The following is a 26,581-nucleotide window of genomic DNA, read 5'->3' as shown; positions in this document are numbered from 1 at the left end:
CCATGTCAACGAGAGGATTCTTATACTGGTTTGGACACGCCTCTCGTTTACCACTGATGAAGCCATCATAGAAATGGAGAAACGCGTTGGGCACCATTTTGGATCCGGGTTATAGCGGTGATCTAACACGCCAAACAGGTCGGTCAGGTACCATCAGTGGCTCCCTGAGACGGACGCGTCAAAATGAACACTGAGGCAAACACCGGCTGGAGCAAGAGACTGACACCCCGCGGACCCCCAGCTATGTAGGAAACAGAGTGTGAGTGCAAACTCTATATATGTTAATGTTGTTAGTATATATTACATTTTGTTACCTATCTTCTTGATTGTTTTTTGCGTTTGTTTTCCAGATTATATTATATAATATATGTGTGTGTGTGTGTGTGTGTGTGTGTGTGTGTGTGTGTGTGTGTGTGTGTGTGTGTGTGTGACCTCGACTAACACTTACACATGTACCTCTGCACCTTAACGTTACTGCTCCACTTATCTAATAGGAAAAAACAACCCTTAACTAGAATACGAGATATCCTAATATTGTGCAAATATTATGGCTGGCAATCGATACAAATGATATGGTAAATAAGTGAATGTTATTAGCAGGGCGGCTGGTTATTATATTAGGGGCAGGCACTTGGGTTGGGCTATAAAAGGCCTGGGCATGTGGGACTGCTTGATAGAGACATTAAACAGGCTTCAGAACCTCCCCGTGATCCAGGCTTCCCACAGTACTGTTGTCATGAAGGTGATGCTGGTTCTGTTACTGGGTCTCACTGCAGCACTACCTGAGAATGCTTCGGGAGATGGTAACTTTGGTCTTGTTCTGTGATTGCTGTAACTTATGGTGTCTGTCACGTCTGCGCTTATTTCTGTCTCTTTATCGTTATACATTAGTAGGTATGTTTTAAAATATAATCCAGAATATTTAATAAGACACAAACATGTAGGTGATTATGTTATATACAGTGAATTGCACAAATAAAAATGTGATTGAACCGAGGAAAATAATGAAATTGTAATATCTCTTTATTTATAGACGTTGGTATATTGTGCATATAGCTATCTGAGCTGTTTGGACTCATGCTGCTATCCTCAAGATAGCCTAATGTCTAATTAAATGTACAGATGAGAGCAGTGATGGTAATAATATACTATCATCTATTTGAGTCAATATATACTGTTTATATATATATATATATATATGTGTGTGTATATATATATATATATACGTATATATATGTATATATATACTGTAACAGTGGTTGACAAATCACCAAAAAATCTACTCGCCACACAAAAAAATCTACTCGCCACCTAGTACCAAACGTGTGCTGCTTGGGCCAATATTTACTCGCCTGGGGGTTAAATCCACTCGCCCGGGGCGAGCAAATGTATAGGTTTGTCGAACACTGTATATATATATATATATATATATATATATATATATATATATATATATATATATATATATGTATATATGTATATATATATATATATATATATATATATACAACAATCTATGTTGGACTATATTCAAGTATTAGCGTAATCAGTAATATTTAAGCATGTATAGTCCACTCTGTGTGTATTATATATTATGTTTGACTCTATAGCTTCTAAATAGATATTTAGCAGTTTAAGCTTTAATTTGATCCCCTGGTTATAGGGTAATGTGGAGGTTTTATTTACAATACAGTATCTGGAGGGCTCAATTAGCGTATAGACAATTATTCAGCAATTGCTAGAGATGTGTTTACATTATATCACCAAGTAACTTTGTATCATTACTATTGCAACTGTTACTTCATATAGCTATATTATGTTTGTACTTATGTAGTCTGGTTAGTATATTACAAGATGGTAGTCCTCTATTAGCTGATTCTGGCCTTGAATAGTTAATAAGACGAAGATAAAAAAAAGCCCTGCGCTGCTATTTTAGTATATTGTAGGCTATTAGGTATTGCACAAGTATTTAAGCATTAGATACTTTGTTTCTTATTCTGCGTCGGGAGCAAAGCAGATTGGAGGAGCTAGAAGAATGTTAGAACGCCTCTGTATCACATGCTACTGACATAATGACGTCAGCACGGTGACCGATGCACATTTCACGTCATATGACGCTTTCTCACAGGTCCTTAACAATTGTGTACATATTTAACCCTTTCACTGCCATAAGGGCCAGCAGCTCATTCCATAGCAAATACATTTCTAGGCCCTGTCACAGGGAAAGGGGTACGAGCCCCTTTAAAAACAAAATACAATTTCTCCATTGGCAGAGAGCTCACATAACTCAAAAGGAAGAAGTGTAAAATGCAACAAGGGAAAGCGGATTTAAAACACGGATTTTGGTTGTGTATCCAAATCTCACAATTCTGGAATAAGAACGTTCCGTTTGTGAACAAAACTCTCATGGGTAGATTTGAAAAATCTTATCTTGTGTTTATTATTTGGGAATTTTTAAAAACACAAAGATAAAGAGAATAAGCAATCATTCCCTAAATTAGCGATAATAACAGTGACCGTGGCATAAATATCTTATATTAAGGAATTGGTTAACACCGAATGCGCCTAACGTAACAGAACTCAAACCGGAATGAATGTGGATTATGTTATATGATAGAAGAGATGCAATAAAAGATCTAGAGAAAGGAGTTACAAATTCTATAATATATCGGAGAATGATTTGAACTTCTTTTGACAACGCAAAAAGAATAAGTAATAAAGGTGTTTGAGGGATCGAGGTGGTTTCTATTAAATCACATGATATAGTAGAAGAGGTGTATATAATAGTATGGAAGCATGATATTTTCACATTATTTCTATGTATAGCTATAACCAGGGGTTTGTTTTCCATAGCTATAAGAAGAGTCATGCTTTGTGTTTCATTACGTTACCAGTTAAGTTAAATTGTGTGTGTGTGTGTGTGTGTGTGTTTGTGCGTGTGTGTGTGTGTGTGTGTGTGTGTGTGTGTGTGTGTGTGTGTGTGTGTGTGTGTGTGTGTGTGTGTGTGTGTGTGTGTGTGTGTGTGTGTGTGTGTGTGTGTGTGTGTGTGTGTGTGCGTGTGTGCAGAATAAGTTTTTCCCCCTTGGAACTTTCTTTAATGCTGAAACTGTAATTTCTTTCTTTAGCTGGGCCCCTTATCTTATCTATTAAAACCCCCATGTAGAGTCAGAGAGAGAGAGAGAGAGAGATGTACCGGCTGTCGGCCTTGAGAAAGATGAGGTAGCTAAACACATGAGTTTTCTTTTTGTTTAATCTGCTAAAATATGTTGCAAAATGTATAACCAAGTAACTGCAAGAAAAACAAGATAAAGAAAAGTATGATGTCCAATGAAGTAATAAGTGCTGACACTGTGATATTATGTATGCCCGCCCCTTCTTCTTGTATAAGATAGCTTACTTAGAGCCTATAGTTCAGTTCATTTATGTTAGATCAGACGCATGTCTTGATGTTTATGTGAATGTTACTCTTGCAAGTAGCTTCTGCAATAACGTTTTTCAACAGATTATTTTTGCCTAAAAAGAATGTGTGGGACTGAGTTTTTCCACGACACAAGCAATAACATAAATAATGAACACTGCTTTTCAGTTGCTGTTTCTGTACGTGTATGATTTAATATAATTTAATGTTTGGTAAAACAGTTGTTAGATATGGAGATATACATATACTTAATGTTTTATCTGCTTATATGGAAACGGTATATGATGTAATTATTTTGTTACAAAATATAAAGTCAAACAGTATCCAATTTTTTTTTTTTAATCACCCATATTTCTCTGAGATGTAAGACAGGTACAGGATTTGACAGTGAAGTGATTAGGGATAGGGTGACCAGATTTTGAAAATGAAAAACCGGGACACCATTTTTTTTAATACAACAAATGACATCACTAAAAATGAATATTATAATGATATATATCTAATAATGTCACAATTGATGCTGTATTATTCATTCTATCTCTTCCCATTCTCTCTCTCCCTTCCCTCTCCCATTTTCTCTCACCCTTCCCTCCCCCCTCTCCCTTCCCACCCCCATTCTCCCTCTCCCTTCCCACCCCCATTCTCCCTCTCCTTTCCACCCCCATTCTCCCTCTCCCTTCCCACTCCTATTCTCTCCCCCCTATTCCCCCATTCTCTCTCTCTTCCTCAGCTCCTCCATCATCTCTCTCAATCCCCTCTTCTATTCTCTCTCTCCCCCTCACTCATCCATTCTCTCTCCACCCTCCTCCATTCTCTCTAGCCCCCCATTTTCTCTCTGACCTGCACAGACACACAGCCACTGAACTGCACAGTCACACAGACAATCACACACACAGACAGACCAGCACAGACACACAGCCACTGATGTGCAGACACACAATCACTGATGTGGGGACCACCGGTTCATCCCCACAGATGTCACCCGTGGAACAACCAGCCTGATACCCGTGAGATACCCGACGATACCGCAGGTGGTCTCCAGAGGTCTCACGCAGAACCAAGGAACCAACCCTGAATGTAAAAAAAATAAACCTGGCCTATACATTCAATACATACATCCCCCCCCCCCAACACCTACAGTAGAATAATGTGCAAAATAATTATTATCCAGATAGGGATAATAGATTATTTGCCCATTATTAAACACATTAACTAGCATATTATAATAAATAAAGTACTACTGACCTCATCAATAAGAAGCCCCCGTCGCCAGCAACATCCTTGTCTTTCGTTGCCCACAAAATACATAGCCAATACATAGCCAATACATTGCAATAACATTCAGATATCAATTAACCCCTTAAACACCTTATCGGATAATAACCGCAAAGGTAATTAAGGGGTTAAGCCACACTGGCCCGATACCCACCCTTCACCCATTCATTTGTACAGTGGCTTCATCATGCAACTATATATATATATATATATACAGAGAGAGAGAGATATATATATATATATTTATATATATATATATACACACACATGATGAACCAATATACAAATAAATGTAGAAGGGTTATCAAAAACATGCTGTACTACAAATACCACTTCTCCATACAGACACACTACAATAAAATCAATTTCCTTTAATAATCCAATCTGATCTTCCAATCAAAAGCCACAAATGCCAATCAAAAGCCACAAATGCCACTGAAAACATTGCATTTACATTGTATACATGATGCATACAATCTATGCACCATATACATTCTGCAAATGAATGTTAACAATAACATATTCCAAACAAAATACCAATACATCCAAACAAGTATACTATTTAAACCAATCCAGTAACCATAAATCAATTAGCATTCAATAATTAAATCCCTAAACAATTTACATTCCATCCCTAACAATTAAACAATGAACTAATTCAATCGTTGAACAGAACAAGTTATCCTCTGACAAAATATAAGTACCAAAAAGAATATAATATACAAAAGCAAGCCTCACCCTGACCTAAAGTACACCATACAATAGCAAAAAATACATCTATCTAATTTTAAAATACATGACACACATTTATGCATAGCAGCATAGCCAAAATAATTTAAAACACAGCAAATCAAGCTTTTAAAACAACATCATTTCTTACCCTATATGTATATATCGATCTAGACATACATACATACATACATACAGTGGCAAGAAATGATATACCAAAAATAAATAAATACACGTGTAAAAAAGCTTAAAAAAAAAGAACAAGTTAAATAAAATAAATTTCTTTAGTTCACTTACCATTACTTGACCCACTCACTGACTCCCGTTGAACAGCTTACTCTCGAACCAATCCACCATGCACAGGAACCCATAAAATAAAAAACCATAAAATAATAAACATTAAAATAAAATTCCAAAACAATCCACGGGTCTTCTATTTGTAATCCATCTTCATCTGTATTCTTCTTTCTTCTATCTGCGGCTCTCTTCCGGGGTCTTCTTGTCTTCTTTGGCCACGACCTGGCCTTCTTCTTCTGTAGGAGGTCCTTCCTCCTTGGCGTCTGCCTTAAAAATGAGACGACATAGGCTTTTAAAGGCCTATGACGTCACATTTTCGTCATGGTTCCCACGGCCCTGAAAAGGGGCCTGTATCTCAAGAAGCAGGGGGTCCCCGGACCTGAAACCAATGCGGTTCAGTTCCGGAGACCCCCTGCACATGTACACTATGAATAAAAATGGTTTATAAAATAATTGTGAATGTGCCGATGTTTGCGCAGAGAGAGCAGCGGATCTCTTTCTGCTGCAGACAGATCTCGGCAGGGGACGGCTTCTCGGCAGCTTCTCGCCAGGCAGCCGTCTTGCCACCGGTTACTAGCCATTTTATCAAATCGTGGTGACGCATTCATTCGCCAGGGATTCGGCTCTTACAGCATACAGCGAGTTTAACACGCCAAAAACATGGCTAGTTCCAAAATGGGCGACTGCTTTTTTTCGCTGCTTACTGCATAGACCCCTTGGTCTTTATGTTTTCTATAACAGCCAGTCTCAGCAAGTCCTAACGGTTTTGGTCTATCTCATCCATAATTGGCTCAGGTACACATAGAAAGGTATATCCATGAGGCTGACGGTACCTGTTAAAAATAGCTCTTTAGATCTTTATGATCTTATGGTCAGCTCCCTGACCAGGTAGTGACCAGAACTTAGGCTCACTGAGCTCTACCTCCTGATAGAATACGGGGGGGGGGGGGGCTTTTGAACTCTTACCCCTAAATTGATCTCATCCCATCCTCTTGCAAAGGGCCTCAGGTATTTCCTCCTGGGAGAATTGACCTTCCTCCCACCTTTGGTCCACGATGGAACCATCCATGAGCAGTAGCCGTGTTCTATTTAGACTGGCAGCATTTACCTCAAACATTAGGTCCCCCCACTTTAAGTGTTCCCTGGACTGACCTTCTACAGGTGGACTATCAGACCTGGTGTCCATCTGGGAGTACACACCAAACGTGGCAGATTGCTGAGACAGAGATGAGTCCCTAAAGGACTTAAATGACCCTGGTTATTTAGCAACAGGGATGCAGCTGGAATATGGTATTTCACCCTCAGAATCATCGGACCACCCATCTTTCCCACCAAAGTCCCAATTCCTCAAGTCCGTTGACATACCAGGGAACAAGTTATCACTAGGGAACATGGTTAACACAAATGGAGTTACCTCCAGATCCAATACATGGAACTACGGCCGAAATACTAGGGTTAGGAGCCAAGGGTCGAGGCCTAGGATGATCCCGGACATAACGCACACGATTGACCTTACCCTTACTCCCAGAGGATGGTATTGAACTGGGTGTAGGGGCAGGTGACAGGGCTGGTGACGGTACATGGGCAACTGGAGCCGGTGTGTTGGGCCAAACACTGTCCATGACCAGTCCAATAGATGTGCCTTTAGGTCGACCATGACCTCTAGGGATTGGTACAGGGGCTGCATTTAATGATCCACAATGACTTCTTCCTCGCCTCGGAGTATGTGGTGGAACAGGGGCAGTGGAGCACCGTTCAGTACTCACTCCAGACTCTGGGTTGGGTTCCGCAGTGGAAGCAGCAGCCATCTTGGTGATGTCATCTGAAAGTGCCATGCTCGCGAGAGCTTCAGGCAGGCTCATGCTCTGCGGCGGCGATGACATCACATCCAACTGCGCCAAAAGTGCATCACCCCGCGGCCCACCAAACAGGGCTCTGCCTGGCTCCTCATCTGGCAAGGCCGCAGCGGACTCCTGTTGGGCGGAAGAAGATGTCGCTTCACCCAACTGAAGGTAGGAGATGTCCTCGGGTCTTGTTGTTTCCTCAGTGGTTGGGTCTTTGGCAGCGCTGACGTTTTCCTTGGGCGCAGGGCTCCTCTGGACCTTCGGCAGCACCACAGCCATCAGGATGTCGTGGGCCCAGGACTGGATCGCAGGACACCGGTAGGCGAAGCCCTTTTGTCCACAGGCATCTTGCTGCTTCCTTCTCCATCAGAAGAAGAAGATGGCAAGAACACCTTCTCCGGGCCGCAAAGTTGGGGCGTCCGGCACCCCCTGGTAGTAATTGGCACAAAGCAGGCTTGCTCCGGCATCACCAGAGGAGATGCACCCAACACCCCGGGGCAGTGAACTCACCCTCCAGGAACACCGACACCAGTTCTGGTCCTGGAACCATCAATCTGGACCACTGGAGTCGTCTCGGCCACCAGAACACTGGAGCCTTGTTGAACAGGTTCTTCGGCACACGGGCCATAGGTGGCCCAGCAAGCTAGACGTTGCCGCAGGCTACTTCCCACAACAGTAGGGCCAGATTGTAGGCTGACATGAGCAGGGGTGCAGAATAGAACACAGGGGCCTCACCTGATTGCGTAGAGGCCCAATCGAACAGCTGAATCACAGCTGTAGGTGGCACCGGGTTGGCAGGGCACATGTACGGGGTTCCGTATAGTTCTGGCACCGCGCAGTTGTACTGTCATCTCCCCCAGGAAGTCTGCATTTGGGGCACACACATTGCAGGTATTGTCGGCCAAAAATGGTGACCACCAGGTAGCCTCATGGCAGAGAATAGTTGGGCAGTTCTAGCTCTGACATGGCATTAGAAGTGAGGTAGATGAGGCAGAGTATTAGCAAGGCAAGGCAGCTCCTCTCTTACTCACAGCTCCGCAGAACTAAAGTCCAGCAGGGTGGGGTGAGCTCCTCTTATAGCAAAAGACAGGGGCCTGGATTGTTCTTCAGGATGGCTCCTCCCCTAGGTGGAACACAAAGTAGGGGTAGGATGGACGAAGAAGTGACTTGGCTCCGGCTGGGCCAGTCACAATGAAGGGCAGTGTCAGCTTTTTGCCGCCGAAAGGATGCAACTGGTTTTTGCAAAACTTGCAGCTGGATTTTGCAAAACCCATGCGGTCCCGCAGATTTCGGCAGGAACATCATCTTGGTTGCACAATACATGCTATGCACTCCATTATAGAATGCCCAGCAAAGTCCATGACAAAAAAGGTACACAGGGTCCCTGGTGACGCTTCAGGGGCCCATCCCTCACACTTTACATGGTAGAACAGCACAGTCCATATCCATTAAGGTGCACATGGACCCCCAGCCTACAACTGAAAGGATTCCTGGCCCCAGTAATTTTTTGTTTAGCATCTGGAAGGGTACACACTCCCTGGATTTCCCTTTGGGGTGTTCCCCAACCTCTGGTCTGTATTGAAAGGAAAGGTACACGCTTCCTGGTAACATACCCTCAGGGTGCGCCCCAACTAGCACAGTTCATTGTGCCCAGGTGCACAGGGTCCCCAGCCTGCAACTGAAAGAGCCTGTACCTGTCATGGATCCTTGATGATGGGTACACGCTCCACGCATTTCCCGTCAGGGTGCGCCCAAACTCAGTCTATCCTTGGTAAAGGTCTAGGCAAGCCCCCTTCCTGGTGTCGCATAAGGGTGTGGCTCCCCTCTTCCTTAACGCGGGTGGGTGCCCTGGGTCCCTGGGGTAGCATCAGGGGCCCGGACTCTTTTACTGCTGCTGGCTGCAAAGTCTCTAAAAGTCTGCCCTGTTGCTTCATCTCAGCAGCACCTCCATTTGTAGCACTGCTCCCCCCCCTTGGGAGATTTTACCTAGGCTACAGGTACGTATGGTGCTGGTTACCTGTGAGGGTCCAGGAGAGATGAACTTCCGCGATGATGTGGGGAACAGGACAGGTTTTTGGTGGTTAGGTTCTTTCCATGTGGTGACAGCACCTCCAGTCACAGCAGGATGCAGTATAACTGCAGGCAGTCCCTACCACGACAGTCTTGCTCCTATACTTCGGGCTAATAGACTTCAGCTCAGCCAGAACTATATAAAGGGGAATCTTTATTTAGTGCAGCCACTGCAGAATGGTATTACAGCATATGCATCTTTGTGGAGAAGAGGGTTCCAGATCCTTGGATGGTGTGAGCCAGTATAGAATGTTGAGGCCTTGACTCCACTCCTTACTCCAGAAGGGCAGGAGCAAGGACTCACGTCCTCACCCCAGGAGGGTGAGAGCAAGAACTCTCTAAATTTGGAATGTCTCCTCCCTAAGACAGAAAGGGGTCTGCACCATGATTGGCTGCACACATACCCAATGCCACCACCTCTCCAACACTCAGGGAGGCTGCGTGAGGGGAAGCAAACCCCACAGGATAGCCTGTCACTGTCTGTACCTAGTAGAACTTACGTGACAGGGGGGGCAGAAAGATAGCTAGACCAACCATGGCTACATAATATATACACCTCAATCAGTAACACCTGCTCTGCCTCACCTGCAGTAATACGTCTTCACTAACTAGTGTTACTCTCTCTGCCACACACATTGCTCTTTCATTTATTAGTGTTCTCTCTGGTGCAGACTTGAATACCTCCTTTACTATCACCCATCTCTTTGATATTTTAGTATATTTTCATTACATTTCTCCCCTATATTTAGTATTCCATCACTATTCCTAATAATCTCACAATGTGCATATGAAGTTTCTTGGTAATCTCTAAAAAATAAACATAATATTAATAATACAATGAGACTTTAGAACATCTATTCTTTGTATTTTTTGTAGGAAGCACAAACGATAAAAGATGGGTCAACAACTACAACCAGACTCTTCATTTTGTGTGTCCAGGTCATCAAAGCATCAGCTTAATCATAAGGTAACAGTGTTCCCATGTGATAGTGGGATTCAGTGTTCATGAGCGTCGGAGTAACTGTGTTGGTTCTGGGGAATACTAGATCATTTTGCAGGAAGAGGCACATTTTGATGGACCAGCATGAGAGCTTGTTATAGATGTAGCTCATTCATCAGCTCTCACAACATCACTTGCAGATAGACAGGTCCCTCTGACAGCAAAGGGTTTGTTTTGTGTTGCATTGGTACATAAAGGCAGAGATCTGTCTGGATCCAGTAGAAGATGTTTTTGTTACTAATGGGTATGAGTGACAATCAGGGCCAGTTTACTCACTAAGCAACTGTGAATTTCATGTAGCAGCAGGGCTGCCGATAGCGGGAGAGAGGTAGGACTACTGTCCTGGGCTCATTGAGTGAGGGGGCCCAAGTACCCTGCCAGCGACCCTAGCATGCTCCCGATCTGCAGAGGTGTCTCTCAGAGGGGACCTGCTTGAGGCTGGTGGAATAGACAGGTACCTCTATGAACAACATCTGACCGGCACCTCTGCAAGCCCCTCTGGAAGGTGTCCAGCAGGGCCCCTCCATCCTCCAAGGCTGTAGGTAAACATACTCTGTTCTCACCGTCCACCTCTGTCATGGCCCTACTTACCCACCAGGCCCATACCTCATTCTCGTCTTTCCCCTTCCCAGATACATAACCACTCCCCCTCCCCATCACACATAACTTGCCCCCACAGGACAATGAGAATGTTCGATCAGAATCATATTCTCCTTCTGAATGTAAAATAAATCTGTAATTATAAATGCAGAATATTTATTCATTCTAATGCACAATGTACATTTTTGAACGTTAATTGTTTGACGGGGAGGGGCGCTAGGCTTAATGTTCGCCTAGGGCACATAATACCCTTCTACCGACCCTGGATACTAGACACTTGCCATGACATCATCTTTATGTTCCTCCAGTGAGCATCAGGATGGCTACAAGGACCGACTCTGGGATCTCGGCTGCAAGAAAACCTTCAGCAAACTTTCATTATGCTACTGGACCGACTACGTCAATAAATTTGATAGAAACTTTGACTTCTCATGTCCGTTTGGAACTGCCATAACTGGCATGGACAGTTACTATGATAACAAAAAGGAGGACAGGAGGTAAAGAAACATGATAGAGAACCCTTCATTTTAATGTAATTGGCTTCCTTCGAAAAATTAAATCCCCCATAAAGTTATTTATTTGTTTGTTTGCAGTGATATTGAATATGTTTCTAATTTTGTTCTTCCCCGTGTTATTCTAATCTGAGCTGTTACATATTGTTCTTCTATCTCTTTGGCGAATGATGGCTGCATTATTAATGTGCACAACACAAGAAACAATAGATTGGCAATCTATTTGTCAACTCTATGCTCAGGACATACTTGAAAATGACAGGTAACTCTCAATGTATTACTTCCTGGTAAAATATTTTATAAATAAACAAACAAAAAAAAAAAATGCAGCTTGTATATACAAGGGTATAGAGTCTTGAGAAGAAAGTTATTCATTCTTTCTTCCAAATATGCTCCATCCCATTTTCATTCTTCTATTGATTATATTCAAAAAGGTGTCTATTGCTGGCCAAAGCAGACATAGCTATCAACTTTGTCAAGTTGTATTCCAATATACTGTATATGTGTAACGCTCCTGGCCCTCCTGGCCCGGCATCCTAATGAGCCTCATTCATTGGCTTTATCCGTCTATATTACCTTGTCAGGGTGCGGGATTCATGCAGGTCGGGAGTTGGTAATGTAATGATGGGCGCCAAGAACGTTATTCATACTAACAGTAGCTTAATTTGTCATAGTCGAGAAAGGCTCAATCACAACATATATGTTACATCTGGTATAGTCTTTTTAGTGTTTATTATTAGTGCTTTCTGTATTCTCTTCCTTAGCTGCGCTCAATCTCGGCCCGCTAGGGAGATGTTAAGGACTGACTCCTTATGGGTTACCTAATTGATCCCTCTACTCAGGATCTTTTGTCCTTCTGGGTGAGAGTCAGCTATGGACTTTCCTTTTGGGCTGATCCAGCTATACCTCGGGCAACATATTCTAGGCATAGTCTTCCTCTATATCACGGGAGCCATTACTGGGGACGCTATCTTGGTAGGGCACTTTTGCTAACTATAAAACAATAAAGGGGATCCTTACCCTAGGCTATAGAATCAATATTCTGATCATATAAAAACTATTCACAGTGAGATCCCTCCTCCGTGTCTCCTCCACGGAACTGCCTTCCAGAAATGTCTCTCACACTATATACTGTATATTCTATGATGACATAACTATCACCATGCAGAAGTGGCCAGGCTTCTGCCTAGTCACCCAGCACCATGGAATGGGGAAAGGGGCGTTACTTTGTGTGGACCCACATAGTATGTCCATTAGCAATAAAGCATTGAATGTTTTTAAAAAAATAAAAAATACACATGGTGTAGTGGGATGTGTGTTGTGTCATGTGACCCTCCTCTGCGACGCTGAGCATGAGGAGTGAGCTGGCAGCTGCAAAGAGGAGAGAGATCTAGATGCCGGTAAGTCCTAGCGCGGTATTTAAAATCAGACAACGTTATAAGCTGATCCGTGTTTGAAGCGGACCGCACTATAATGGGGTTGATGTGTATGTGTATGTGTATATGTATGTATATATATATATATATATATATCCAATAGAGAATATCACTTGTGAGCACATTCACATGCCTTAGACAGGTCTGCAACCCTGCCTTTAAACCATTATCACCTATCATACTGTGCTTCCACCGTAGCAAGGAATTTTGGGAAATTACATGCAAATGAGCAGACAATGTGTCACCTTTTGCCTGGAATATCCATTCACATGGTGCCCATTTAAGCAAATGCATCGCTTTTCACACAGCTTTTAAGCACAGCATGGGACTAGCAAAGCAAGTCAAACCACTCACAGACATGTTTCAACCTTAATGGGTCTCATCAGTGTGAGGTTGGTTTATATTTGCTTTGAAATATTTCTAGGCTGGGTAAGTTTACCATATATATTTTAAGTTATGGTGGGTGAAAAAGGCAACAAAAATCCTCCACCATTAGCATATAGTCAATAAAGAATATGACTTGTGAGCACATTCACATATCTAAGACAGGTCTGCACCCCTGCTTTTCAACCATTATCACCTAGCATAGAGTGCTTCCACTGCAGCAAGGGTGGAGGTTTTTTGTTGCCTTTTTCACCCACCATAACTTAAAATGTATATGGTAAACCTACCCAGCATCACCAAGAGAAGTGTAGTGCATAGCTGCCAACTTTAAACCCCAGTCCTGATAGTATACAATTCCATAACACAGAAGCATGGCTCTGATCTCTGCTGCAACTATCTCAGCAGCGCCTCCAAATGTAGCCCTCTTTCCCCTATCCTCTGGGAAATGCTCTTGCTACCAGTGTATTCTGTCGCTGCTGTGATCATACCTGTGAGGCAAACAAAAGGCTGGAGATCTCTGTGGTGGTGTGGGGAGTGTAAGGACATGATGTGGTGAATTCTTCAGTGGTCAGCGCCTCCAGTCCAAGAGGATCATGAGGTTTCAAGATGCACTCATGGACAAATCTTCTTCCTTTAGTTACTACCATGCTTCAAAGACTACACCAGATGTATATTTGACTGAAGTTTATTCAACTTCATAGTACATGCACTGAATTGTACATCATTGTACCCCATCCCATCTTGGACTAGGCCTCAGCCACTTCTCTATGCAGATTATACATATTCTGGCATCTTCCAGTAGCACTCCTTACTACTTGAAGGTTAGCACAAGAACTCTCTCTCCCTCTCTCTGGAGCTATCCCAGACTGAGCAGACAGAACTCACTCTCTCACTGTATAGAAGAGCACTCTCCTCCTTCCATAGGGAGTGGCTAGTAAGTTAGCCTATTCTTGTCATAGACCCCCCCTCATTTTAGTGAAAGGCCGCTATAACTTTATTGTTCATACCTGCTGAACAATGTAACATCACACACTGAACATTAGAATGAATTCCCTTTAGGAATCATACCACACTGCCAACAACCTATGGGGACTTACAGTGGAACTTAATGAAAGGGCTTGCAGTCCAGAGAGACCTGGTGACATTCTCCCTTTGGTTTTTAATTGCCTTCCATCCTCGCAGAAGGCGTAACATCCACATCGTAGTTATCCATTGAATATAAAATGCATTAACCAACTTTGACCTATTACACAGTACATTTGAACTGTCAATAATAATGAGCAGGGTCAGGTTCGCGCACCATGTTCCCTTCACTGTCGTACACGGTCACGGAGTAACATCGCTTGCGGCCCTTTTCAGTGACATATTCAACCCTATCTAGGTGTATGTTTTGGCCTACATGCCAGGTTTTGCTCAGGAAAGCAAACCTATGTTCTCGCTGACGAGCACTGCCCACATGCTGCATTACATGTTCCATGAGTGATGCACGCATCCACTCGTCTCTGCGCATTTCTGCCTGGCGCATTAAATCCTCCAGAATATAAGGGTAATTATATCCTTCCGCTCTAAAGCGTTGTACTAGCACCCTATCAGAGCGACTAGATTTGGTCAGACTATGCCCGTAGGCCTGGCCTGGTAGAACCCAGTATACTGGTCTTCCCATAGAGGCTCACTAGCTGAAGCCTCTCCCTGTGGTCCGGAGAAAAGACCTTCCTCCATTTTAGCACAATGGTCGAGAATTATTTCTGCTTGTCGCTTCGCAGAGAAATAACCATCCTCCCACCAGTGGTCAGTATGGAATCCCCGTTCCAGCAAAAACCTTGTGCACTTTAAATGAGGTACATATCCCCTAAAATTCAGATCCCGCCATGGTAATTCATCTGCGTCAGTAGGCACATTGTCAGTCACTCGAGAGGTAGTTAGGATACCGGGAACGGCTACCATCTAAACTGCAGGAATGGCCACTGTCATAACAGGCGTGACAGGTCAGGACGCTCGGTGATGTCACTATGGGCACCATTATCCCCTCCCGCACCTTTGGGGCTACTTTCTGGACTCGGAGAGCGATTAAGGGGCAGTGACAGGACAGAACTAGAACTCGGGGCAGAGCTGAGCAAGACCCGGGCTCCAAAATCCAAAGTCTCTGTTGGAGCGACTAGCTCCAATGGAACCGGCAACTGGTGAGGCTGTCCTGGTTAGGGTTTTAAGCAAGCCACGCAGAAGAGCGCGCACAACCTCCCTAAGGGCATTGGCCATGGTCTCCCACGTCCCGGTCTCCAAAGAACGGCGTTGTTGGTCCAGCTCCTGCTTCTGGACTTGGCAGTGTTGCAAGAATAGTTCCCCTGGAGGGGTATTCACCACCACGGAAGCAGGAACTGGCGTAAAGACAGGAAGATCAGCATCGATAGTCATCTCCATCACAGGGTCCTCTTCGATGATCACATCATCCGAGCAGTCGGCGTAGGTATGGGCCACGTAAGCCATAGCTCGGTCGACCGGGTGAAGGTCGTAATCGAGCATTGGGACATCCAGGTAGGAACCAGGACTCGTGACGGACGATCGGGTTGTAGATTAGGGATCGATGGAGGTCACGTCCGACCTCTCCTCGATAGTTGCACCTTCATTGTCTGGCGGACACCGCGCCAGTCCAGTGATGGATAATCTCTCCGACGGTCAGTATAACAGCAAGGGCATAGCAGGTCCTACTGGGCCTGATCTTGTCAGGCAATGGCACGCCTCTTCCAAGGCGCAGATCTGAGCTGGGGTAGGTACAGCAGCAGCGGGAGACTTGCATGGCCGCGCCCCGGCCAGGGTGGGCACAGGTACATCTGTGAAGGTGGGTTTCTCCCACAGGGCTGGAGGAACTAATAGCACCGGTCCTTAGCACTCCCAGCGACCCCGCCCCAGAGTTGGTACTGAGCAAACGGCTAATCCCGCTTTTGAGATTGGGACTCACCAATGGCTGGAGCATGGTCCAGTAGTTTAACCACGGAGCTTCAGGCTTCTGCCTCCCCACCTCCACCAATCTCTGGATGACCTCAGCAATGGCAGTAAGGTGAGTAGACTTCTCTGATCCAGGTCCCTGGACACGGAGGTAGGGTGTGGTACATTCTAAGCACTGGGAAGCGGATCCCAGCGCAGGCCCACCCGCACACACTGCGGGCAGACCAGGCAAAGCATGTTCTCTCCATCTGGGATAACAGTATTGGTTATGCCTTCCAAAAGCCATCAACAGACAAATAACATCCAAAAGTAAGATGGTAGGATGCAATCAGAAAGTTTGTTGGATTAACATGGAGAAGAGAGTCTTGAAACCGCAATACATGGAAGATCATTGGTATAGCATTTTATCCAGCTGCAGATCAACAATGGCTGAAGATGTATGTGTGTGTGTATATATATATATATATATATATATATATATATATATATATATAAAGGAAAAGAGAGGAGAGAGCGCACGCCCATAGCGTATAAAAGTATATTTAATGAAGGGAAAGGGGGAGGGAGGGGTAAAAAACGCACTTACAAGAAGTACAATAAAATCAAGCATATGTGATAATAATCACCACCATCCGGTCTAACTGCAAGCTCTTGGGGCAGTCCCAGGCTCCGTTGGTAAAGGAGCAGCGTCTCAGCAGATTTCCAGGACTGATGTGAGTCATCCGGTCAAATTGCAGACTTTGGGGGCATTCCCAGGCTCCGTTGACAAACGAGCAGTGTACCAGCAGATTCCCAGGGCTGGTGTGCTATGAATAGTCCCAGACAAAAAGTTCCGTATAGGTAGTGCCCGCAGCACTGGCGCTAGGATCAGTCCGCTCCTGCGCTGGATGTAGACTTCAATGTCAGTGCGTCTGACGTCACGACGCTCCCTGACGCGTTTCGTCAGTCTCGGCTAACTTTTTCAAAGGGATAACGTGAGGGGGGAGGTCCGGTATTATATACACACTCCAATGATGGTAATTGATGAAAAAAACACCCCTACTCAGCTGCAATCATTATCCGTGCTACCAACACTATAGAAAACATGATTATATAAAATACACATATTTACCCTGAAAGAATTGGAGGAGATGATAGAATAAAACTAAGATATATATTCTCAATAGCCAATCATATTACTAAACATACATATAAGTTAACACACAGTTAAACATGTATTAAATGTAAAATAGTTGGCAATAACATAAAACAACTTAGTAAAACAACATCATTTTCTAGGGCTCAAACCCAGATTGAAAATACTATTCCTGTATGTGAATCAAACCCCATCTGGTGTAACCATGGGATACATTGCTATATATCAACATGGTGCAATGATATACATATCTAAATCCCACCTATAGATAGAGGGATGATCACACACAGGCCCGTGTGGAGTGTATTCCTTAAATATTGGTGATGGAAAAGGAGATCATATGACATTATATATACATATATGCAACCACAATCAATTAATTATTAAATATTGCACCCAGATGAGTGCATAGATCAAATACCAATTCCTATGTTCCCATATGATTGACCTAAGGACAGATTGAAATTAGATATAAATTTATATATAAAATATAAATAATGATGAAAATTATAATGTAAATATAAATGTTCATACAAATGAAAACTCTGAAGAAAAATTATATAACTGGAGTCTGTATGCCACAAACAAACAAGGCAGGGGCCCGGAAGGTGTATCTACATATATGTGTTATACTGTGATCAAGTGTTGTGTGAAATTATTATGTGTGTGCTATAAACTATATACTATATACCTGTTTATGTCTTATTCTATAATAATGACTACCAGGCCCTCGTTGGCCATACTAGTGAATATCCAATTGAATGAATTTCATATGTCTATATAAAGGTGCTATTTATTCCTCATACCATCTATTTAACCCAGTGTTCCTAGTTGATAGTGTCTATTTCATAAATCAACATTAATGTGTAATGAATGGATCATCCATCTGTCAGACGGAAGGGAGGAGGGTGGGGACTGGGAGGGGAAGGAATGGAATGGGGGGAAATAAGGGGGGGGGGGGGGGAAGGGGGGGGGGATGGGGGATAGGATTGGGGGGACCTCTGGAGGAGATCCTAACAAGGGATGACATGAGAAGCAGAGGAGGAGAACAGGAAGAGGCATCCGAGGAAAAACTAAACTAAAGTACTAACGTCTAAACATTCGTTTAGTCCCCCAGGGCTGAGAGTGCCCAATTTGTGAATCCAATAGGATTCCCGCCTGCAGAGCGTCTTGAACCGGTCGCCTCCCAGAACACAGGGAGAAATGGTCTCTATTCCCATAATTTGCATGGTCTTGGGATTCTGTTGATGAAATAATTTAAAGTGTCGAGGGACACTGTGATTATTCAGACCTTTAATAACATTTCTCCTATGTTCTAGGAAGCGAGTTCCCAGAGTCCTGGTGGTTCGTCCAATATATTTCAGACTGCAACCGCACTGTATAAGATACACAACATAAGTGCTAAGACAGGTGATGGAGCTACTGATGGCATACGTGGTACCCCTCATTGGAGAATAAACATGAGTTTGATTCAAAAGATGCCTGCACGTAATGCATCGACTGCGGCCACAGGGATGGTTACCCAATGGTCCCTTCTGTTTTACAGTGTCACACTTGGAAGATGATTTGAGCCTAGTGGGAGCTAGTATGCTTTTTATACTCCTTGCTTTCCTATATGTGACAGTAGCTCTATCTGGCAGGATAGGTCCTAGATGTGGATCACACTTTAAAATGGACCAATGGTCATTTAAAATCCTATTGATAAGTTTGGATGACTGGTTATAGGTGGTAATGAATCTTACAGTCGACCTCTCCATCTCTGAATGTATTATTGTCATAACCTGAACGTTTTCCTCTCTGTTGTTTATTTTGTTTGCTTTTCGATTTCTCAAGTAAAGTCTCCAATGAGGGGTACCACGTATGCCATCAGTAGCTCCATCACCTGTCTTAGCACTTATGTTGTGTATCTTATACAGTGCGGTTGCAGTCTGAAATATATTGGACGAACCACCAGGACTCTGGGAACTCGCTTCCTAGAACATAGGAGAAATGTTATTAAAGGTCTGAATAATCACAGTGTCCCTCGACACTTTAAATTATTTCATCAACAGAATCCCAAGACCATGCAAATTATGGGAATAGAGACCATTTCTCCCTGTGTTCTGGGAGGCGACCGGTTCAAGACGCTCTGCAGGCGGGAATCCTATTGGATTCACAAATTGGGCACTCTCAGCCCTGGGGGACTAAACGAATGTTTAGACGTTAGTACTTTAGTTTAGTTTTTCCTCGGATGCCTCTTCCTGTTCTCCTCCTCTGCTTCTCATGTCATCCCTTGTTAGGATCTCCTCCAGAGGTCCCCCCAATCCTATCCCCCATCCCCCCCCCCCTTCCCCCCCCCCCCCCTTATTTCCCCCCATTCCATTCCTTCCCCTCCCAGTCCCCACCCTCCTCCCTTCCGTCTGACAGATGGATGATCCATTCATTACACATTAATGTTGATTTATGAAATAGACACTATCAACTAGGAACACTGGGTTAAATAGATGGTATGAGGAATAAATAGCACCTTTATATAGACATATGAAATTCATTCAATTGGATATTCACTAGTATGGCCAACGAGGGCCTGGTAGTCATTATTATAGAATAAGACATAAACAGGTATATAGTATATAGTTTATAGCACACACATAATAATTTCACACAACACTTGATCACAGTATAACACATATATGTAGATACACCTTCCGGGCCCCTGCCTTGTTTGTTTGTGGCATACAGACTCCAGTTATATAATTTTTCTTCAGAGTTTTCATTTGTATGAACATTTATATTTACATTATAATTTTCATCATTATTTATATTTTATATATAAATTTATATCTAATTTCAATCTGTCCTTAGGTCAATCATATGGGAACATAGGAATTGGTATTTGATCTATGCACTCATCTGGGTGCAATATTTAATAATTAATTGATTGTGGTTGCATATATGTATATATAATGTCATATGATCTCCTTTTCCATCACCAATATTTAAGGAATACACTCCACACGGGCCTGTGTGTGATCATCCCTCTATCTATAGGTGGGATTTAGATATGTATATCATTGCACCATGTTGATATATAGCAATGTATCCCATGGTTACACCAGATGGGGTTTGATTCACATACAGGAATAGTATTTTCAATCTGGGTTTGAGCCCTAGAAAATGATGTTGTTTTACTAAGTTGTTTTATGTTATTGCCAACTATTTTACATTTAATACATGTTTAACTGTGTGTTAACTTATATGTATGTTTAGTAATATGATTGGCTATTGAGAATATATATCTTAGTTTTATTCTATCATCTCCTCCAATTCTTTCAGGGTAAATATGTGTATTTTATATAATCATGTTTTCTATAGTGTTGGTAGCACGGATAATGATTGCAGCTGAGTAGGGGTGTTTTTTTCATCAATTACCATCATTGGAGTGTGTATATAATACCGGACCTCCCCCTCACGTTATCCCTTTGAAAAAGTTAGCCGAGACTGACGAAACGCGTCAGGGAGCGTCGTGACGTCAGACGCACTGACATTGAAGTCTACATCCAGCGCAGGAGCGGACTGATCCTAGCGCCAGTGCTGCGGGCACTACCTATACGGAACTTTTTGTCTGGGACTATTCATAGCACACCAGCCCTGGGAATCTGCTGGTACACTGCTCGTTTGTCAACGGAGCCTGGGAATGCCCCCAAAGTCTGCAATTTGACCGGATGACTCACATCAGTCCTGGAAATCTGCTGAGACGCTGCTCCTTTACCAACGGAGCCTGGGACTGCCCCAAGAGCTTGCAGTTAGACCGGATGGTGGTGATTATTATCACATATGCTTGATTTTATTGTACTTCTTGTAAGTGCGTTTTTTATCCCTCCCTCCCCCTTTCCCTTCATTAAATATACTTTTATACGCTATGGGCGTGCGCTCTCTCCTCTCTTTTCCTTTTTAGATATCCTGTGGACGTGGTAGGTCCACACTGAGAGCTGCCGGAGACCCTACATACCAGTATCCATTTTCATCATCGGAACTATTTGAGGACTGGTTTATCCTTTCATTTGCTTTTTCATGTATTGTTGTTGTATGTTTGTTTTTGGCCCATTTTATGGTTATAGGTATGTATACCTTTACAATATTGCTTAGACTATTTAGGTTATACATCAGATATATCTACATAGACATACATAGTTTATATGTTCCTTTAAGGCGCAGCTTTTTTCCTTCTGTATATATATATATATATATATATATATATATATATATATATATATGTATGTATATGTAACACCCCTTCCGTCCTCCTCAGGGAGATATGTGTATTACGGGTGTTATGGTGCTACCTGTTAGGCTCACAAGAGGCCTAAGCCTCCGCGCTTGGGGGAGCCTGGGGGGGCTGGTGCAGCGCCTCCACCTGTGAGGATCCCTGCATTGGCGGAATAGCCTCTCACGGGAACTGGTATGCATTTTGGGTATACCTCCAATAACCACAATCACAAGAAATATGTACAACCGAGTTTTACTATGGTCCCATAGTCTCCTAATAACTGAATACAGATATCCCAATACAGTTATCCCATTACAGTATCTCCCACAAGACTGAGGGTTCCCTGGGCACCTAGACCCCGTTCTGCACAGAACAGTCCCACCCAAATATATGTGAGGGCAGCGCTACCCTGCCGTGAAGTGTTGGTGCATGTGGTGGTACCTTCCTGGCTTACTCAAGTAAACCAAGGGAATTGTAGACAGGCTGCATCCCACTGTGCGGGGCCTCCAACACAATCCCCTTCTCGCCTAACATCCAGTAACACCACAGGTCGATTCCACCAGGCCTGGAAAATCCTCATGCTGAGGTTATGTCTGCTCCGCTGAATCATCTTCACAATAATGGGGCAAATCCCTTACTATGGGCTGGCCCTACAATACATCCACTACCGTGTAGGGGAAACTATCTGAGGCCTATGGGGAATGGGTCTGGCCTAATCCAGGGGCTTACTAGCTCCCTGGACACTACCTCTCCCTTCGCCGGCTCTGTTAGGACTGCCATGCTGTCTCCAGTCCGCGTAGCATATCCTGAACAACAGGACCTCCTCCACTTGCAGTGCCAACCTCAAGATGGCCGCTGCTTTACACGTAGTCCATATCTATGTGGCTGCGCCAACCACAGCATGGCCAACACTAAACCCTCCCACTTGATGGGACCACTGCCAGGGACGAGGCAAGGGAGGGTACCCTGCAACATATATATAGTATATCATTGACAACTTTTTCATAGGCGATGTTTATTTCATATTTTACACAACTGTACCTTTAACCAAGGCTTCCAGTTTGATTTTTGCCTTGCCATCAGACACTGCAGAATATTGGTTTCATACTGGACAATATGTCAGCTAAATTTCAGAAGCCTCCTCCATGATAGGAACAGTTGGGACAGTGTGGTTGGGTTTGTGATAGCTCTTCGAATGACTGTCTTCTTCTCCAGGTGGAAATATTTCTGCTGCAAGGGGGACGTGCCAGTTGCCTATGACTGCCAGTGGGGCAGATACGTCAATGGTTTTGATGCTTACCTGAGATGGGAAGCCCCCACTAATTACTACCTTGTAGGAACATCCAGTTACCAAGATAGCAGCAAAGAGTAAGTATTTGTCTCCTTCAAGGGGAATCCCTTTTGGACATCTATTTGTACTCTTTCCGTTTTCTTTCAGCAATTACTTTTGTTTTTGTCTTCTTGATTTACATAGTAATAGCACCGGCCCACACTGCTCATCAAATTCTGACACTAATATGTTTGTGGGGAACTGAGTTTCAGACACTTTTTCCAGGGCTCAAACAGACACTCCTCAGTAATTACAGAATGATTAGGAAATACTCATTGGGAATGGATCAATGCACGTTCCTACATCTACAGTATCTTTTATTCAAAGCTGAATTACAGTATTTGTTGTTGATCAAGTATCAATAATTTGTATTTAGTTAAAGCACCAGTCTGTGCTGCCTATTTCTTTTAGGGTGTTTTCTTTTTGTATTACCTAAACTAGAGCCGATTTATTGCTCGGGCGCCATGGTCAGCCTTGCACTTGCGGCCACCAGGAAGCTGGAACGTCATCAAGACATGACATTGTGGCTTTCAATTGGTGGCCTTGGTGCCATATATCTCTTTTGGAATCATTCACAGACACAAGAAAAGTACAAATATGCCAGGAAAGTTGCGGTCTCCAGAGAGATCTAAAGATCAGGGAACAGTACAGGGGGATTTCCCCAAGATTGTGTACAATTAAAATATATATAAATACATACACTAAAACCTGGGGACTACTGCTTTAACCTTTTCAGTGCCAGGGGTCTTGCGACACGATTGGCACCCAACTGACTTCTGTCACTTTCGAGTCATGTGATTGCACCGGGAGCAATCACATGCTGCAACTTGCCCCGGATGCTGGAAATGTAATTGGCCGCGCTCCACTTCTACTGTATTTTGATGGACTTAGCTGGTCCGTCCCCCTAGAAAACGAGCAAGTGCTGATAACGTACCTGGTAATTTATAGGGGCCTCTGGTATGCCAGGACCCATGCTATACTAGGTATGGTATGAGAGCACTGTAAGGGTTCCATACAAAACCCCACAAAACACTGCCTACAGGGGTTACCCTGACTCATAGCCATATGCCGTGGCTGGGAAAGGGAGGGTGGAGATGCAGCCACGGGCGGCATATTGCTGGTTACATATCACGGAAAGCAGAACCTCGGCAAATGGGGATTGTGAGAAATTCAATCAGGTTACATGTGAATGTAATGATGCAAATAGAACGATATTGAAATTAGCTGCAGCTTTATAGTTCTTCCAGGTTTCTGCACTATTGTACTGACTGCTCATTTTCATTTGAAGATAACCCAGTCTGCGGCAGTCAATGTAAATATATTTTCCTTGTCCCACAGGGACAGACGTTGGAAATACCGGTACTGTGCTAAGGGCTAAACCAAGAGGAATTGTCCACCGGAACTAAACTCAGTTTGCTGATACAAATTTGACCAGTGATTGTGCATATGATATTTGTGCTTTGGACGCTATTGTACCACTAATTGCAAATTAACCATTCAGATCTTCCTATAATAAATGATGGAATCAGAAAGTGTTGTTGTTTATTGTGACTAAGTTATATAGAAACATAGAATTTCACAGCAGATAAGAAACTAGTGATGTAAATTGTGCTCAAATTCTAATTCGCTGTGTAACTGGTGTTTCTTAGTCAATTTGAATTTTTGCAAATTCCTCTTCATTCAGAAAAAGTCACATTAAAAAATGTTAAAAATTGTGTGAATTTTTTAATTTTCTACATATTCGCCCATCACAAAAAAAAAAAAAAACACTTGGCCCACCCAGTCTGCCCATTATCAAAGCTGCTGTGAAAACTCAGACATTATTTTATCCTTGGTTTTCTTTCATATTTAGAACAGACGTGTATGTCCCAAAGCATAAACCAAAATGGTTTTCCAAGGAGGTGGCAGGTATTGTAAATCTAAAAACACTCAATGAGAGCAGGATAGAGAACTATATCAGGGTAGGCAGAAGGAAGCTAAGAAAATAATCAGATGTGCAATGTCCCAAACAGAAGAGACAATAGCTCAGTCAGTAAAGAATGTTGACAAAAACTTTTTTAGATACTTTATATAAATAATAGGAGAAAAACTAAAGGAGGACAATTTAATAAGGTAGTTCTGAATGGTCGGCAAAGAGACAAAGTGGATTTACAGATATATATATATATATATATATATATTATATATATATATATAATATATATATATATATATATATATATATGAACAGTTTTAAAGACAGCGCTCCTTTTTCAACACACCCAAATTGCTGCCCCCCTGGTGACGTGTGCCAAAATGTTGCACCAAATATCAAAATTGAGTATGATGTTTGCATGAACCAACTAGTGCCTACCTATAACAATTGGAATAAAATATATTATAACAACATGAATCAAACAAATTCTACTTGTAAAAAATGTGCAAAAAATGTGAAAAAATAAAATGGTCTGGTCATATAAAAAAGCATAAAAATACAAAAAATTAAACTATAAAAAATTTTGAAAAATGATACTTAAGTCCAAATGAAGTCCATGAATGAATAAAACAAAGGTCCAGGCTGCTTCTTCTTGGGCTCACCAAATTCCCATAGTACCTATTAGAAAATATGACGGATGATAATCTATACACCTTGGAGAAAACGGCGTTCTCAACTACTGGGTCTCGAACTGATCGTGAGATTGCAGAGCGGAGGTGACTGTGGAGTCTTCGATTGGTGCATGGGCAGGTCCCATAAAATGCTTATTTTAATCAGACAAATTGTAAGTGTGCATTTGTCTTGTCCATGATTTATTAAAATGTTCATCTGATTTTACACAAGGATCGGGCGCTTTTTCTCTTTTCTTTTTCTAATATATATATATATATGTATATATATGTATATATATATTGTAAAAGCGTAGAAATAAAATCAATGAGTCAAGGGTTCAAAGTAACAGCATGAGTTTATCTGTACCAAGGCACCTTTGAGAGAAAATAATTCCAACAAGGAACTCAGGACTCTGCCACCATATTGCTTGGACCACATTTTTATACATTTCAAAATGAGTAATACACCCCTTAAGGGGGCTGGCTTAGAGATAAATGATGATATGATGACATGCAAAAATATATATTGGTTGATACCTAAATATGCTGCATACACTATATTCCTATCGATAATTTACCATAATGTGGGCCTCTTAACCTTGTGACATAAGGGAGTTACTCTGTCCAGCCCTGTATGCAATGTAGCTGTTAGATAAGAAATCCTACGGGTCAGCAGGAATATCTTAAAACAGGAGAAATCGCTTACAAATGCTATTTCAATTCTTGCATACAATACAAAACAAAGAAAATAACCCCTCCAAAAGCGCTTACCT

At 42.7% G+C, this 26,581-nt stretch overlaps 1 protein-coding gene across 1 annotated transcript; it reads left to right on the top strand.

The window, feature by feature from the left end:
• The first annotated feature begins 668 nt into the window (after positions 1-668).
• LOC142496163 (hemagglutinin/amebocyte aggregation factor-like) lies at positions 669-24,742 on the top strand. The gene is made up of 5 exons (XM_075602641.1): positions 669-803; positions 10,510-10,600; positions 11,542-11,730; positions 23,108-23,260; positions 24,561-24,742. The coding sequence occupies exons 1-5, from the start codon at positions 737-739 to the stop codon at positions 24,598-24,600; spliced, it is 540 nt and encodes a 179-aa protein (XP_075458756.1). The 5' UTR covers positions 669-736; the 3' UTR covers positions 24,601-24,742.
• The last annotated feature ends 1,839 nt before the right edge of the window (positions 24,743-26,581 follow it).

Source organism: Ascaphus truei, chromosome 5, assembly GCF_040206685.1.
Source record: "Ascaphus truei isolate aAscTru1 chromosome 5, aAscTru1.hap1, whole genome shotgun sequence".
NCBI classification, from domain to species: Eukaryota; Metazoa; Chordata; class Amphibia; order Anura; family Ascaphidae; genus Ascaphus; species Ascaphus truei.
This window is presented reverse-complemented; position numbering and strand designations above follow the sequence as displayed.

Bases quoted from the DNA above. Each gene is read 5' to 3' on its own strand.
- LOC142496163 (XM_075602641.1), top strand. From the start codon at position 737: ATGAAGGTGATGCTGGTTCTGTTACTGGGTCTCACTGCAGCACTACCT. The intron at 804-10,509 runs GTAACTTTGGTC...TATTTTTTGTAG, and splicing joins TGAGAATGCTTCGGGAGATG to GAAGCACAAACGATAAAAGA. The intron at 23,261-24,560 runs GTAAGTATTTGT...CTTGTCCCACAG, and splicing joins TACCAAGATAGCAGCAAAGA to GGACAGACGTTGGAAATACC.